The sequence below is a fragment of the Pyrgilauda ruficollis genome, unplaced genomic scaffold (assembly GCF_017590135.1).
Source record: "Pyrgilauda ruficollis isolate IOZ18807 unplaced genomic scaffold, ASM1759013v1 scaffold40, whole genome shotgun sequence".
In the NCBI taxonomy this organism is placed as follows: Eukaryota; Metazoa; Chordata; class Aves; order Passeriformes; family Passeridae; genus Pyrgilauda; species Pyrgilauda ruficollis.
The window spans coordinates 10873279-10891520 of record NW_024525490.1 but is presented as its reverse complement, the minus strand read 5'-3'; the positions used below and the strand labels follow the sequence as shown (position 1 = coordinate 10891520).

The 18242-nt window shown below is 40.7% G+C and overlaps 1 protein-coding gene across 1 annotated transcript in view; it reads right to left on the bottom strand.

Annotated features, from left to right (window-relative positions):
• Window positions 1-11353, bottom strand: part of CD109 (CD109 molecule) — a 70425-nt gene extending 59072 nt beyond the window's left edge. Inside the window, exons 1-2 of the mRNA XM_041477478.1 lie at window positions 11233-11353; window positions 10753-10913 (exon numbers count right to left, since the gene is read on the bottom strand). Coding sequence (XP_041333412.1) covers window positions 10753-10913; window positions 11233-11303 — 232 coding nt within the window. The 5' untranslated portion in view covers window positions 11304-11353. The remainder of the gene's footprint in view (window positions 1-10752; window positions 10914-11232) is intronic.
• Window positions 11354-18242: the final 6889 nt, after the last annotated feature.

Below are 18242 nucleotides of genomic sequence, written 5' to 3'. Positions count from 1 at the left end.
AGCAGTCTCTGTCTTCTTCAACACATCTCTGCAAAGAAACCCTTCAGTTATAAAACACAGGGAGCTAACGCCAGGCAGAAGAAGCAAGTTTAGATAGGAGCCTGGAACAGCTAAGCCACCAACACCAAGCACTGCAAACCACAAAACGCTTCCTCCTGACTCACTGCATCTGCTCTCCACAGCAGCAGTCACCAGCACAACTGGAGTGGGACACAGCAGGGAACAACCAGGCAAGAGCACACGTCCCTGCTACCACAAGAGATTAGTTAGGGAATACTTCCAGCTGGGAATCATGACTTTGTTTTACAAAGAGGGGGGAGACATGAAAAATTCAGTGGACTGTTACAGACTAATCTTGAAGAAAGTGTAAAAAACAAACTACCAAAAATCCCAACAGAAGTCACATAAACCTTCAAGAATAAAATCTCTCTCCTTGTCATTTGCAAAACCATTTCTTTCACAGAATTTCTGAGACTGCATTCATTCAATAACTACTGCACTGAGAAAATACACAGAAATACAATGGAAACAAATGCCACACTGTCCTGCCCATTTTCCTCAGAATCCCTGGCATTTAGGAATGTCCAGCAGATGAGGAATCAAAGTGTGGGAGTGACATGTCAGCAGTATATTATTTTTCCACCCTGCCATTTTTTGTCAGTGTAATAGTATTATTATCAATAAAGCAAATATAAAAAATTCTACATAAAACACATTAATTTTTTTTTTTAGATTTATGGAGAACAGCACAAACAATGGCATCTTAAATTCTTCCCACTGCATGGGCCTGACCCAGACCCAGAAACTTATGCTACCCCTTCTTGAGATGACACTATTAGGACTAGTCATAAATTTTTAGCTTCCACCCCCAAAAAAGGACAGAGGTTCTAGAAAAATAACTGTATGGCTTGGCACAGTGAACTAGAGCTTGTGCCAATATAACAGTAAAGCAGCACTTCAGTCTCTTATTTACACACATTCAGCACTGACTGTATATTCTAGATCATGTAGCAGCTATTGCTACAAACAGATTTTCTCACTTAAACTTTTCTACCTATGTCCTCAATCCTTTTTCATAATGTGTGAGAACAGAAAAATATAAATGGAATCACTTCAGATTGATTTACTGAAATTATGCCACATCTTTGCTCTGACAGCTGTGTTCATATATCCATGCATTGGAAATGGATAAACCCTACAGAAAAAACATTTTCTTTGCAGTTATTCTCTACTGCTGAATCAATTTCAAAAACTCTCACCATATAAATAAAAATTAGTGTTCTTAAATGTCCTTCCAGATTTTTATTCCTGTCCAAAGTATATACTATTTTTGTGTTTAAAAAATAATTTAAAAAAAAAAAAACCACACAAAAAAAGCAGTAATATGAAGGCCTAAGCTGTCCAGGAAGTGAAAACAACTTATTCTTCAAAGAAGACCTGCAAATCTGTTGAGTTCACTGTTTGCTTTAAATATGTTATACTCCTCATCTCTCATGCTAAAGCTAACACCCAAATTAGTACTGATTATTTACACAATAGCCCAAAATACAGAGCTTAAGCCACTGCTGTAAAGTTATGGCTCAGTTTGGCACAGATGACAGAAGGAGAGGCAATACAGCACTCAAGCACACAACAGGGACTGCCAGGGGACGTCAGCATTCGGGCTGACATCCAAAGCCAAATGAGGCCAACAGGCCTCTAGCAAAGGGGTATAACTTGCTCCAAAATGCCTCCTAAACCCTATCTGCCAGCACTACGTACACTCCCCTCCACAGCCACTTCCTACCCTCCTCCCCTTATCCTTTGCAGCTGTTTTTGCAAACCTGGAGGCTAAAAGCACTCAGAAATTATAAAGGGAGAGAGAGGCAAGGTAGCAGTGCTGCCTATGGAGAAAGATGTAAGGAGAAATACTGGACCAAAGTTTATCACCTAAGGGTCTGGTCAAGAGACAGGGCACCACAGCCCTGGAGGACAGAAGAAAGGCAGAATGCACAGATGTTTTTGTAATTAAAGTTGTGTTTTACCAAACTCTGCAGTTACTAGCAAGTTCTAGCTTCAGTCTGCAATGAGAAGTATAGGGATATTTTCCTGACAACTGGATAAACACCCTTCTTCACCCAAATACAAAAGTTTTTCCCCAATCTCCATGATCAGAAGAGTGGAAGAAATCCAACCATAGCACACCCAGAAACACTCTTGGCCAGGACACAAGAGATGCAGATTTACCAGAAGGTATGAACAGAAGGAATGAACAGGCACTGTCCTTTCCTCTCCTCTGCCCCCTGAACACAGCATTCTCTGTGTCTTTCTACCTTACATGGCAAAGGAGTCGTGGTACTCAGCTGCTTGTCACTTTTACTGATTCAGCCACTCTCCCCTTGTCAGCACTGTCAGATCTACCCTTGAGGAACACCGCCACCTCCCACCCTCTCAGACCAACAGATACTGCTGGTGGCTGGGCACCTCTTCCCTGGCCCTGCCACATCCATGATCCTTTCCTCAAGCAAGTAGCATGTTTTCCTGCTGACTGGGCCTTTTTAGACTTGAAGTGTAATTCAGACATTTAATTCTTCACTCAGTCTTCTAAAGTCAACCAACCAGCCCCATGGATTATACTATTATTACCACTTTCAGCTGAGTAGTCAGACACCAGCCAGTTCCAAAAACACGATACTTAGATAAACCAGAGAGTGTTTTTTAAAACACTGCATGCTGTGTAGGAAAACAGAACAGCTTCATATAATCTTTTTAACCAGAGATCTTCTGAGAGCTATCCAGGCACTATCACTGCTTAAACTCAAGTACAGCCTCTTTTCAACTTTTTCCCAAGACAAACCTAAGAGCCATCCATGGACTTCTTGTCATGCGTATGACATTACCACTGCCTACCACACCATAATGAGTCTACTGCCATGAATTATAAATTTACAGCTGTTAGGAAGGCAGTTTTTGAATACTACACAGGAAACTTTCTTGACATCAGATCTAGTCTGCAAAACTATACAAACAATTCAGAATAATCTCAGACTAAGCCTTTTACACAACTAAATGTGAAATACACTTCATCGCCTCAGTGACTATGTACAAACACACAAACACAGACATCTCTACACGCTGCTTTCAAGGCACTATTGGCCACCATTACTATTCATTCTGATGTCCATGAAATAAACACAGACACAGCAAAGGCAATTAAAAGCAGCTGCAGTTTTTATTCCAAGTTAAAACATAGGAAAATCACATTAGGACAAAATATGGCTAAGCCTGTACATGCCAGATATTTGGCAGTATTAACACCACCCTCATCACAACAACTGCTGTAACTGGAGCAAAATTTCAAAGTCAAGTCACTTCTCAAACTCATTAACTGCAAATAATGCATTCAAAATCTATTGAAATTTCTGCTTAAAGGGAGTAAAAGAATAAGGTTGGTTCTCATATTGGTTTTCTTCCATTTTCTGGAACACATTTAAAGTTTGTGATGACAAAGCCACATAATTTTTCTGAGGCAATAAAATTATTTGAATATACAAAAATAGTACCAGAGACTTCTTCCATCAGTAAAAGAAGGCAATATAAATCCCAAACCATACAAAATAAGAACACAGACCTCACAGCTATACCTCCTGGAAGCTGAAGAAGTGATCTGTGACTATAACGCATGTAATACGTATTTGGACTGCAGTGAATGTACGTGAACCAGCATCATCTCTTGATACTTGCTATTCAGTCCCTGCTGACAGGATCTCAACTGTGCCTTCACAAACAGGTAGTCATGGATAATACACATGGAAACCAGCAACACTGCCAGTGCTGAGTCATAAGGGTCTCATGAAAAGGGAAGTCACCTCTGTATGACTCGAAACTCATGAATTTCCCAACTGTTTGCTGCCTCTGCAAGTATTTCTCTAACTCAGTACTTCAGCTTGGATCTCCTTCTAACTAGTCACCACTAAGGGCATCACCTTAGACCCATCTACTGTTAGCTCCCACCCTTTTCTCTTTAAAGTTACTTTTCATGTACCTCACAGTACATAGCAGGTGTATAGCACACTTCTCCTGATACTTCACACCAGTTCCTCCTATCTCTCCTCAGACACTTTCCAGAATGTAGAAGAGATTCCCAGGTCAAATCCAAGTCTGCCTGGCCCAAGATCCCACCTGCAGCAATGGTCAAGGACAGACATCTGAAAAGCGTCAAAAGCGAACAGGTACACAGTGACCCTTCCTTGGGTACTCTTCCCAGCCTGTGTGTCTTTATACTGGGCCAATCCTCCGTGGACTTCTGTCTTGTAAATTTGTGCAATCGTGTTTTGCATCCACAACAACTGGGACATGGAGTACCACAATTTATTTTCATCTCATGTGAAGGCCCATCTTCCTCTGTCAGGTTTGAACTCGTCTCCTGAGAGATCTCAGATCCTTCCGTCTGTTCTCCCTGGCATTTCCCCAGTTGGTTCACAGGCTCCATGATGAGCACCAAAAATCAAGCACAGCATTCCCCAGGATGTCCAATTAGGCTGTGAAGATTACTAGAATACTTTCTCATAGCTTACAGAACGTGTATTTAGCTTACTTCTGTGTATACCTCTGAGCACAATGTTTACTTTCTTTTTTGAGCACCACAGTATTACTTACAAGCCTTCTGTTACCTTTAAACCATTAGCCCCACCCCCATACACATGCCCCTTTTCCTGCAGGACTGCATCACCTTGTTCCCCATCCAATAAACACATGTTCTTTATTCATCCACAAAAGCAGAACTACGCATTAGTTCTAGTGAATCACACTCCAGTTATTCCCCAATCATTTCTGGTATTGCCAAAATGTGTTCAAAATCTAATCCTTTCTCCCAGTGTCCTTACCACCCCTTCACTAATCTAATAAACATTCTCCCTTTTTCATTCATGTCAATCATACTGAACACTACAGTTTCAGGGCAACTCATTTCCAGTTTGAGAGTGAATCACTTAAGACTTACTTGATGAACACTATTTTCCATCCAGGTAAAAACACATTAAATAAGAATTTCATGCTGTCCCTGCTTTCCCAGCTGGCTTGTCAAAGTGCCGTGCCAGACTATCAAAAGCCTTAGTAAAATCAAAATATGACAAAATTCTGCTTCTTCTCCAGCTACAACCCTTGCCAACCCAGAGTGCAACACATTTTCTTTGCAGGTTTTCAGTCTTCCAGAACCTCTCTGTTCACTTATGCTCTCAAATCTTCACTAGTAGATTTTAAATTATTTCAGTCAATTCCCTAAATATTCTACAGACAATTTTGTCAAGCCTAAACACTTGACCAAAGTACTCTTTAAACTGTTCTTCCCCTTTTGTAATCTTAATTCTTAAGCCTTTTCCATGACAGTTAGTTGATCTTCTTAGTGAAGACTAAACACTTACTGCCTCTCAGCATCATTAATCATCAGAGTAGCAAGCCACATCCTTTTCTAGATTTCTTGCTACCAATATGTTATTTAAAAACCCTGCCTTACTATCCTTCACGTTCTTTCCTACTAATGGTTTGGCCTTACCAGTTTTGTTCTTCATTACCCATGCTACTTCTTTAAGTTCCTTTGTAATCTGATCTCATTTGCAGTTTCTACATACACTTTTCCTTCTTTATGTTTTTTTGGCCAGTTTAGATCATGTTTTGTTACTTCATTTCTTACCTCTCTGTTCTGTTAATGTGCACTTATCCTTTTTGTATGAATCCCTCAGGAATTTTCACCCTTTTCTTCCCTTCTTGTTTCTGATGGCATGTTACCTACCAATTCCTGTTTGTTTTCATCACTTCTTTTTTCCCTAATTCACAACCTTTAGTTTGTTCTTCTCTCTCCTCCCTTTCCTAAATGCTCCAAAGCCCCTCCAGTTTACAGTGGCAACAGGGAACTGCACACAGGCACATGTAATATTCCTTCATCCGTATGAGTTGCCCCACTGTCTGCATTTCTGTTTTATCCCACCCTTCTGAATATACTGCGGAACAGCCTGGAGTGCTCAATCAGCCACACCCTCCTTGGCTGGAGATCGACAAAGAACATGGTGACCAGAAAAACCTCATGTACAAACACATAAGCATTGAGTCACAGAAGGACTCCTTCCCTCAAATCTCAAACAGCATGCAAACAATAAAATAAAGCTCAAGTACTGCATAGGATCGCTACTCCCATTTTTCTGCAAACAACTTAATGGGTCTGTTAGCAGGATGGATTCAACAACAGGCACAGAAACCTGCTGGGTTTTGTTCTTTTATGTTTTTGGGTTTGTTTATTTGTTTCATCTACTCCAGCTATATGAAAGCCCATAAAAGAGCACCTTCTTCTCTGCTAAATCAGTCATCTCTGGGTCCAGCCCTCACCATCTCCTTCCCAAAAACTTGTCCTTCATTCTGACTTTGCATAGGTGATTTGCATGTGCTGACTATTTAACAACTTATTTTTCATAAGGCACAGCTACATGAACTTTTGGATATGGAGGTTATGGATGCAAAATCACTGCTGGCAACTCCTGCTCTCTCACTGTTTGCCTTTTTAGGCATTGACAAAAAATTAGGCAGAAAGGAGATGTTCCACTAAACTGCCAGCAAAACCTTTTACCCCCAGATATTCAGCACAGACAGTACAGTCACCAATAATTCAGTCATTTTATTCTGACATAAAGTACAGAGGCAACTCAAGGTTAATAACAGGGACTGAGGGGTTTAGGCCATTCATTCCCACTTAGGTGTTACTTTACAACTTACTATTCCTAGTGTTTCTCACTGATTCTTATACTGACATGGTCAGAATCATATCATCAAGTATGTAAAACATGCCTTCTGGTAAAAGGAGATTTTCCATTGTCTCTATGGAGGATCACTACATGTCTGAGCTTGACAAACATTCTCACAAACTAGCATGCTTCATAAATCCTAGTCGAGTATTTACCATGCTCTAGCTCAGTAACCTTTGTTAACAAGTAAGTGGACTCCTCTCTGGAAATACAGAAAAGCAGCATAAATTAATTAATATGTACAATTCATCTACAAACTATGCATGTTTCTGTAAACCAAATTCTCCAGTAACTTCACATAATTCTCACTCACCATGCCTTAAATACATTACGTTGTACCTTATATAGCAAAAGTTTTAACTAATGAATCTTACTCTTTAGAATTAAAAATATTCATGCTCTCAGGCAAATTATGACACCTCATTACACACAGAAGCTTTCTGAAAACCAATTTTTTTTTCCAACTTATATGCTTCTTATTCTTTTCAAATCATTCTAGTGCCAACACAGAAAATACTTTTCAGAACCTCTCACAATTAAGGTGTAAGGTTTCTCATACTCTAACACACAGAGCAATGTCTGGGTAGCAAACCCTCTAAGAAAACACCTCCTGCCAATTCATAGTACATCTTTATTATCAATTACTGCATGACTATGCATGGCAAGAGTCACCCTTCACTGCAATCACTAAAGATGAAGTTATTCATGCAGAGAATTTTACTTGTTCCTCTGTTATTACCATAATTTCTTTTTTTGCTATTGTTGACACAGAAAACCCAACAGCTCCAATTGCACACAAGCCATTGTCACCTTCTGCAGTTGTTTTCAGTCAGGGTGAGGATCTTTCTGAGACTGCATCTCCACAGAAAGTGTGTCAAGGCTTGGTACAGCTCACAAAACGGCTTTAGTCAGCTCTTTGTGTTTTCCTGGCGTCTGCTCTAGGCAATGGAAACCTCTTCTCTCCTGGTGACGCATTCTATTTTTTTTGGGTTGTGCTTGCTCACACAAAGTCTACCTCTAGCAGCAACCTCCCCCTTACAAACACTCAGTTGGGGTTTTTTCTCCACTATATTAAATGCAATTAACTTAATTTCTGCACCAAAATATTGGTCCTAAATAATCTCCCTTCCTATACAGTACATTTAGATTCTGGAATATTGTGACAAGCTCAAAGTATCTTTAAATCCATGTGCATGCACACTTTCTCCTTCACTAGCCACTTATTAATATTTATTTTCCCTTAGTTATATAAAAAGCACAATAATGATGGGAACCAACCTCCACTGCTAAAGTGTTTCTCTAACAGACAGTTGCCCAAGAATCACTGAGACATCGAAATTCCACTACCAGTAATATTAGAATAGTAAATGTTTCATCAACCATCAGAGGGCAGACACTCTGTTTCTTATTCAAAGCAAGAATTATATTATAGAAATTAAAAAATCCCATGCCTCTAATACAATAAGGTCCTCTCATGGAGCTAACTCAGAAGCTTAGACCTCTATATGTATCATATTGAGCGCCTCCTAGAAAACCAGGCTAAATCCTTAATTTAAGACAATTGCAGAAGCATTTGACAGACAGGTATGTAATAGCATTTACACTGAGGTACTTGAATGAACTTGGCCTGTCAAATTAAACATCCCTAATAAAAACTGTGTCCTCAGACTGTCCTATGTCTCCAGCATCCAATTTCCAACTCAGTTCCACCAGCACAAACATTTGCACATTGAACCAGGGGACCCGTCTGCCTAAAAAAACATTCAAACAAAATTAAAACTTTATTTTTCAGTCAGATCTGTTTCTCAGAGCAGTTAATCCCCTGCTTTTGCTGTCACTATGCAAGGAAAACTACAGAGCATAATTGAGCCAGCTTAGGCAACAGTGCCACTGAATGTGCAGTCTAACCAAGGTAGGTATTCAGTGACAGATAAACCAACATTCTCTGAGCACTAATATATGCAGCAATTATGTAATTTAAAGAAGATTTTGTGTGCCTGGAGATATGCTTGAGTTTTTTCCTTTAGCTGCAACAGCTGGTTTGATAAAACCTCCAGTCCTCCTTCAGTCACAGACTAAGATCAGCTACAACAATACCACCTCATATTTTATCTTAAGATTGTTGTGTTCTTCAATGACAATTTTAAAGATTTATGTTCTTATTCTGACAAGCTGCATTTGCTTCTCTCTGACAACTTGCTTTCTCTTTGAATCACAACTGATCCATACCTGTATCATCTTTGGATACATGTCTCCAAGACTGCATCCTCTTTTACAGGGCAGTTCCCTTACTCCTGGCCCTTAACAGTTTTGCTTACGTATTTGTTCACAGAAAACAAATTACTAACAGATTGTATAACCTGACTAGAAAAAAATTGATGGCCACATACTAAATGTTAAGAATTTTGCAAGAGGAAATAAACAGTATGCTCAGCATCTTTTTCTTTTGTTTTTGTTTTTTTTTTTTTTTGTTCGTTTCACTTATCAAGTAAAAAAGCATAGAAAATTTAAAGATATATTTAAAAGACTGGAAAATATTAGAAGTTAGTAATTCAGTACAGCATTTGTCCTTTCTCCTCACCGTATCCAGTCTGATGCAGTGCCATACCTGTTCCTGATAACCCCCCAGTCACTCTGACTTCAGCAGCTCCCGGTGTCAAGCATTATTCTGTGTGCTCAGAAGATAGAGACAGCCACATATTTTTACAAGCTTGGACTTACCAGTTGCTTGTCTGGCTTTTAATGGTGAGAAGGACAAAACAAGGATTGAAACTCATGCAAGGCTCACTGAACTCTATGTTAAAGCAGAACAGAAGCAGGAAATAAAAGCTAGTATAGTTAGAGGAAGAAAAGGAGAAGACAATTTATTTTCTTTTTAAAATTTTGGGTTTCAAAAGAAAACAACAAAAGCTGGCTGTTTAGGTTTGGTTTTTTTTATCTGTTCAAATGCACTCCATCACACTCAGAGCCTCAATCTTCTCTACAGGCTGTGAAGGCTTTGAAATGAAGGTGTGATGCTTCCAATTAAGGCATCTACATTAATTGTAAGACATTAACAGAAGAATTACACAAGCATAGAGAAAGAGCATTATAGCAGGGTAGATTTTTCAGTACCTCACACTGCCCTCAAACTCTACTTCTAAAAAATAAAAAGACAGAATTTGGATGTCGTTTATATCACCTCATAGTAAAAGCAGTTTGAAAGCTGAACTATCCATAAAAAACATTCTCTTTCTCATAAGGACAAATCTCAGGTAGGATATCTCTATGCTTCTGTTGCCAGGTGACCTTTCTAAAAAGGTACATTGGCCAGGATATCTCAGCTTTTCAGAGCTGCCACCACATCCACTACCCCTGCCTGGTGGCACAGATTAAATCAGTCTCTTCTCACATTTACTTATCTTCCATCCCCAAACTCTCTACAATTCAGTTCCTGATCCTTAAAATTTTTTGTTTATTCAAATGCACAGAGCTTCCAAGTGTCTGACACGGTCATCTTCACTTTCCTATGGTGCTCAGGTCATTACTTTCATGAAGAAGCATGAAGAAGCAGCTTCAGTTGCTGCATTACCTTGTTTGTTCCACCACCCCTTCCACTCTCCCACACACTTCCACTTTGCACCTTAACAAGCTACCAGTAAACAACTTTCCCACTATTTCTACAGTGGCCCCACTACATAGACCAGAGTACTTCCTGGTTCCTCAGAAATCCCACATCCATCACACTTTGCTATTTGATTATTTTCAGAGTTTACAGACAGTTAGCACACCCATGCAATCACTCATATCCACCCCAGATGCCCAACTCTAAACAGAGCCAGCAGTGTACAAGACTATTTTCCCATAGCGACTCCTACTCGGTAAAATATATTCCCTATTTTAGTACCATTTAGAAGCTGGGATATTTTGGGAGGAACAAAATATTTCTGTGAGAAGGCAGACAGAAATACTCCCAAAGCAAGTCCATTCTTTTGCTTACCTTTCTCAAAGACCACTTCCCTGCTCAAGATGGTCTCGTTATCTCTGATCACCTCTCCCTTTACGGTGACCCGTGCTGGGCTATCCGGCAGCAGAGCTACCCCAACAGTCAAGTTTGCTCCAGGCCTGATGTTCCAGGGAGCTGCCACAAGGAACGTAGGTCTGGAAAGCCCAAACGGGCAGAGGGAGAAAGGGCAGGGAGTGAAACACACTCTCACAAAAAGTAACCGCGTACACAAAAAGACATACGACACACGTTGCCAAGCTCTTCTGCCGCTCTCCGCTGCGGAGGCTGGAGGTGATGCTCACCCCCGGGTGCACAGGACGGGGCGCGGGCAGCGCCGCTCTGCCCGCTCCCGGGACCGGCTGCCAGGCGGGCGCCAGGGAGCCCCGGGAAGCGCTGCCCGCGCAGCCCCCGTGCCGGGCGGGAGGGAAGGAAGAAGAGGTGCCCCGCGCCCTCGCCCGCCCCAACCCCACGTACCCGGCAGCAGCGGAGCTGCAGAGGAAGAGGAGGAGGAGGAAGAAGAGGACATCGCCGCGGGACCGCGCCATGGCTCCCCGTGCGCGCTGCCCGGTGAGTCCGCCGCTGTGCGCAGGGCCGGGGCCGGGGCTGTGGCCGGGCGGGAGGCGCCTTGGCGGGCGGGGAAGGGAAGGGAAGGGAAGGGAGAGGCGGCCGCTGCCCCAGCGCCAGGCACGCTCCGCCGCAGGCAGGAGCCGCGGGGCGTGCCCGGGGCCGGCCCGGGGTGGGCGGCCCGGCGGCAAGACACATCTGTCCGCACAGGGATACACACCGGTGTCTCACCTGCCCTCAGCCATCGCTCCCACATCCTGCGGCTGATGCAGCTGGGAAACGGGTGGGATTCTCAGAACCCAACACCGTACAAAAGCAGCATCGAGAGCAATGTTTTCTGCCTGCAGCTCTGAGCAGAGAGCAGCTCTCCCGTTGTGTGCTCGGTTATCGACTCGGAGAGATCCGGAGAGCCCGCAGAGGCGCGCTGGCCTGAGGATCGGGCTCGGAGGCGAGTCGGGAGCGGTTCTGGGAGAAGGATGAACAGGGAGAAGGATGCTGGCAAAAATTCAAGGAGCCTCGTAGCTACTTAAATGTGAACAGATTGTGAACAGCTCTGGCTGGACGTTCTCTGTGCCCCATATTTGCAAAATAAGGTCGTACCTACTTATAAATCTTAACCTACCTTCAGAGTTGAAAAGGCAGCTTGGGTAACAGAATATTTTCTGTTCCTTTAGCAGGTTAATTTTAACTGTGCAGACTAGACACATCTAATGTTTGATTTGTGCAAATTCTTTCATTGCAGGGCAAGTCTAACACATTTAGAAATTATACTCAATTCTTGATGTGTGCCTCTTCAGAAGTGCTGGAGTGGCATCCTCTGCATTGTGGTACACAGCCAAATGCAGTCAGCTATAGTCCTAAACAGAAGCATCACACTATGTTCTTATGAAAATAAGATATGAACAGTAATGTGCATAAACACTGTGCTTTAATTGTATGCCAGGCAGTCATGCAGTCTTCTAACATCTTTTACGTTTGCTTTTCTAGGTTTTTGTATTCAAGCTGATTCTTTTTGGAGCACCAGTCTTCGTGGTGACAGAAGAGAGGGTGTCGCCTCTGTAGACTAGGAAAGGGGTGATAGCACAAAAAACAACTCATGCTTGCAAAGTCAATCATGGCAGCTCCTCACCTGCAAAAGGTGCATGATAAGGCAAAGCTCAGGAGATGTTTGCTTTTGATTTTAGTAACTCCTTATTACATGTGAGAAACAGCCAGGGAAGGTGAACAGTCACTGCCACTCCTTTTCTTGGAGATTAAGAAAAAGTGCTTACAAGTAGCACTGCATCCCAAGAACCCCAGCCTCAGATGGCAAAGCTACGCATAGTACACATGTCTCCATTCCGTGGCACTGAGCCAAACTGGCACTCCACCTTATCTATCAATACTAATCAGCTCTCTCAGTCTCCGAAACAAGGTGGTAACATCCCAACTTCCTATGAGGTATGGTCCATGCTAGTTCCCAAACTGTACCAGAAATTGTTCAAGAAAACACCACAGCCAGGGCAAAACCATGCCAAGGTCAGCTTGAGGGTAGAGACCATCAATTTGCAGTCCCAAGAACATTTGCTGGCACTGTTTAATTCATTAGCGTGAATGTAGCCCAAAAGTTCATTAGTGAAAATGCTTGTAAATGTCACAAATTTTGCCCAGTTGTGCAACAGTATTGTAGACTCCCATCTTCCCTTTTTGCTCCTAGGGGCTTGCTAGTTTAAGATAATTTGGTATATGTATTTGATGTCTTCTTCTGCAAAAATGCCAATAAAGGAATACTGCAGCAGAAAGTAAGAGAATAAATGGATTGTCATATTAGGGATTGTCCTGAATAGATTTAGAACAGATAAGAAATGGAGGAGCAGAAATGGTTACATTCCATTCTATACCAACATACAAGCTCTATTTCTTACACATGTATCCATGCACTCAGAGATGTTTTCATCCTTTCATTTTCAAACAGGATATACTGCACTGTAGGTAACATGTAGAAGATTTTCATGGTTAAACGTTCAGAAATCAAGTGTGGTATGTAAGGATTCAGTAAGTTTCCAGTCAGCAGAAAACTTAAACACATTTATGTTTATGAATGAAAATATGCCCATTCAGACAAAATTTCAAGAGTCGTGTCTTATCAGCATCTAAACAAGGTCTTAATTTTCAAAAGTGCTCTGCAGCTGCTAATTTTCATTGTAATATATGCTCTGGCTTCCCCCAAACACCGCTTCAAATCCTACATTCTTTTATCTAATGTGGTCCTTCTTTGGTGCCCAAACACTAAATCCTGTACCTGAACAGGAAGCAGTTTTACTGTGTGATGTCTCCCTTTCCCGTCGTCCATTCAGCACCTCCCAGCTCTGCAATTCACAGCCCTCCAAACCCTATTCTGCACCCCGTGCTATACAGTGCTTTCTGGAGAGAGTTTTACAACTATTGCAGCTCATTCCAGTGGCCCTGCTTACAGCACAGCCCCAGAAGTGGGCATCAGTGTAGTAACATAAGAAACTATGAGGATGAGCAGATAAGAAATTGAGACAACTTTCAGCCCTATAGCCAGTGACTGCCTATAGATATACCATATATCTCAAGCCTGCTCTGCACATTTCTCTGCACACAAAGAATAAAAATGGGTTATGAGTAACTGGAAAATTAGCACAGTTAGAGAGAACTGAGCTAAACTGGTATCCCATTCATGCTTACTAAGTGCTAATCTATTTGTTCTGTTGGATTTGACTTGGGTTTCAGGTAAACAAAACTGATCACACAACCCTACCGTTTGTAGTACTGTTACATTCCCCAGCACTCTGGTGATTTACTCATTTCCACTGACAGTTGTCTTACGGTTTTATTATGCAGTTGTGTGTCACTGTTTGATTTAGGTCAGACTGGTAACTCAAACGAAAATAAGCAGTGCTTCAGTTTGTGTTAAACTGGTGAAATTTAAACTTTGGGGCACTTAGTAATAAAAAAACTTCTGCTTCTGTTACAGAATACACAACATTCTCAGCTAAAAAATTCCTGTCCATCCAGAACAAGCAGAAGGAACAGATCACATTAGTTCCAATTAACTGCTAAAACATCTGTGTTTTAACTAAACAAAAGGCCTTAGTTGGTCTACACATTCAAGGCTATAGAAACAACCATTTGTCAGGTCTCAGGCCTAAGTGTGTTATGCCTGTTTCTAACAAACACCTGCAAGACTAATTTGTGTACAAAGATCACCATGCAAGGGAAATTTGGTTTTGAACATTCTGCACATTAGGAATGAATATGAAGAAGTATAACCTAGCATGAAAGGATTTAATAATAATCAACTACTCCAAGCCAGTCAAGTGGATACAGTGGAGAAACAATTTGGCAGGTAAAACAGGTTGCTCTTGTGTTCTGCATGCCAGCCAGAGAAACTAGTTCCCTCTCTGTTCAATGTTCATATTTTGGAGTTAAACAAGCATTACCAGACCCGAGTTGTACACCCATTTGTGAAATGTCATCATTATGAAAATTCCACTTTTACCACCTTTGCTGCTACCCAGGAACCTTATTTTGCTAATTCTTCATGGTGTCTGACAGGCAGAGCCAGTAAAGGCTGCAAAACTTATCTACAGCGCTGGCTGTGCTAACAGATATACTGTTACCTGTTTCTATACAACTCAGTTTAAGTCTAGCCCAAATATATGTACCAGTACCAGCAGAAATCACACCTCTGAGTTGCAGCCTATAAGTATATTCAAAATAAAAATGTGTTTAAGTAAATACAAAAAACCAGAATGGTTTCTTAATGGGTCCAGCAAGCAACTTCTGCCTTGATCAATTAGAAGGACCTCAGCACCTAGCAAGCTCTAGTAATTGTATGAAGATTGGCTGGAAACACATGCACAGCAAGTCTGCTTTTCTCTAATGTCGCATGTAAAAACTGCTGTTGTGGTAAATATAAAAACCTAAGCACTGCAATGCTTAAAATGTTGGGGAAAATCTCCTCAAAAATTACAGCAGTGAGTACTAGAATGGTCAATGCCCTGTGTCTGCTTTTAGCATTAGACAGTGAACTTGGATGATCTGATATTCAACTGGATTCAGCAGGCATTCCAGACTAAGGTACAAACAATATGTTTCCATGAAATGAGGCAAATTCGGGGAAATCTGAAGAAATTCAGATTATGTGGAAAGTTATGTGGATATTTGAATCAGAAGACCACTACAGCCTCTTCCAGCATAATATTCTCTCTTCAAAAGTTTAGCCAGTTGCCTTATGCATCACTGAACTCAAGGTCTGCAGCAGAGCTCATTTAGGGGATGGATAAATCTTTTAATCAATCTCAACAGACTTTGGATGAGGTCCTAGCAGAAACTGTGATTCAGCAGTTCATGGAAGTAGGAAGGAAGCAACAGTCTGTTTTATCACTCACAGTGAGTGGACAAGAATTAAAATGAATACTAAAAATAAGTGGGTGGAAGATCATTGTGGTGGTAGGAGGGCACATTCCTTGCTTGGATGTCAGCCTGAAGAATTTGTGTTTGCTGGAAAGTACTGACAAGGAGCAGAGGCTATAAAGCTCTCCCAGAACACCTCTGATGCTTCTGATGATGGAATGTGTCATAACACTTTACACTGCACTGTCAATGGGTGTGCCATGCACTGAAATTTGCCCTGAGCTATCAGGGTGGAGCTTTATGAAAATCTGGTCTGCACTACAATTAAGACCTTTTTTTTCCTACTAGCTGAAGACACTTCCCTTGGTGAAAAATGTTATTTATAAGTTCTCTTCCAGCTTGAACTGTTACTGCACCCAGAGTGGGTAGGATTCACCTAATCAAACGTGGACTGAGCAATTGTATATAACTGGTTATTTACATTCACTGGATGGACAGTGGAATGAAGCAGGCACTTTTCAGAACAGATTTTTATGACTCATTGAAATACCAGCATTTGAATGAACAGACATTCAAAAGTAGCCTTCTAAATGAATCAGCTTAATCCTCATTCTTAAAGCACCATTTTCTATTACATTTCTAAGCAGGAAATCAAGACAAGTAGTTGAAATATCTTGTTATCTCCAGAGCATGTAAGATGACTATATCTTAAGAGTCCTCACTGAGTATTCAGTGAATCAAACCTAAAGAAAGACATTAATTTTTACAAGCTGTAAGGCACTGAAGGTATCAGATTTTGTTCAGACTGGCATAAGAACAAGCAAGGTATGTCCAAAAAGGAGAAAAGCTTCTTCTTTGTTAAAAAAGCATAGAAAAATCTTAAGAACTTGGAATTATATATTTACATTTTCATAATATTTTAATTTTAAAATAAAATTAAATCTGTACACTTTTTAAACATACCTATAAAATATATGTCGTCAAATCAGTATGTACTATATTATTGCATTATATGTAGGGATATATATGGGCTTTGAAAAGGCCCAACAAAATGAAGCACTGTCTTTTAGGAAAGGTCCTTGTAGAAGGACCTCATGGTTGAGACTTCATGAAGTTTTGAGAGATTCACTTTTAAAAATGAGATTCTGAAAAAAAAAGGGAATTAAAGAAGGAATGACAAAATTATACTATGGGAAATGTGAAAGTCTGAGGAACAAATCTACAAATGATACACGCAGGAATTCCTCAGCAGCAAAGATAATCCTCAGTTACCACATTCCCTGGCCCTTTTGAACTAACTAAGCAGTGCAGAAGGAACAGAATGGAATGAAAATGAAGACCTTGTCCCCTGTTCTTCCCAGGACAGTAGCTCTCAGCAGTTGATGAATCTCACACAACAGTAAGGAATTACTACAAAATTACTCTATATTCTTGTTGCTGATGTGCAGAAGGTCCTCCAAAGTATGAGTGAACAGGGCAGTTGTAATAGGATTTTACGTGTAGCTTCAAATTTCTGCTGTAGGCAGCCTCAAAGTGGACTCTTGGCTTCAGAGCCATCAGTGGCACTGAAAGCACTGCCTGTAGAGAGGTCAAAATTGTATCCTCCACCTCACTCAAATCTCTGTAAGTTTGATAAAGAACTGAGGGTTTTTTTCATTTTTTGCTGTATTGAGCCCCTTAGCATTGAGTGATATACTGCATCCTATCCTATCCGTACATGCAGAACATTTAGGAAACAATCTCATGTAATGCCATTATTTTATTTTAGAATTATTCTCTGATTGTAAAATGTTCAACCATACAGCAAGGGCATGTTTAAACATGTGCAAACATGACTTTTCTGTGAAAGTGAGAGAAGTTAAAAGCATATATAAATGACGACAGGTTGTCCTCAAAAACCTGTTTTCCTAGGGCAATATTTTTTATAATTGTATGTGACGAAGTTCCATTTACCAAGGTCATTAATCATTTTACCTTAGTGTCCTTATTCCCTTTGCTCTGAGGGTTTTCAGAAGGTCAGTACAGCCAAGAAAAACCTTATTCTTATTGAATAATTTAGTGTGAGTTAACACAATTTGATTTTAAAGAACGTAAGAATTCCCTGAAGATTTAATTATCTTAAACTATAGCCTGCAATTAAACTGTAAATTTCAATTACAGGTTTTTAAAAAGGAACTTCTAAACCCAGTGTTTCCATAATGTCATAAACTGGTATATCACGGCACTCTGGAGTATGTGCATTCATACACTGTAACTTCACTTTAAATTAAAGACATAAAAACTGGCAGATTTTTTAATGAATGTGTGTTTCTGTAATAGCTTTTATTTCATTCATATACCCATAAAAAAGGGAATGTTAGTACAGCAGTCTGTTTTATAGACCACTGTATCCCTGTAGGCAGAGGAAGCTTCCTTTCAAAAGCAGACTCACCTGACAGCAATTCATAGTGTAGACAAAACTCATTTCCCACATTTTACACAAAAGTAAATCAAGGTGTGGAGACAATGCCCTAAAACAATGGGCTAAAGAGATGCCTATTTTTATTTATCAGCCAGAG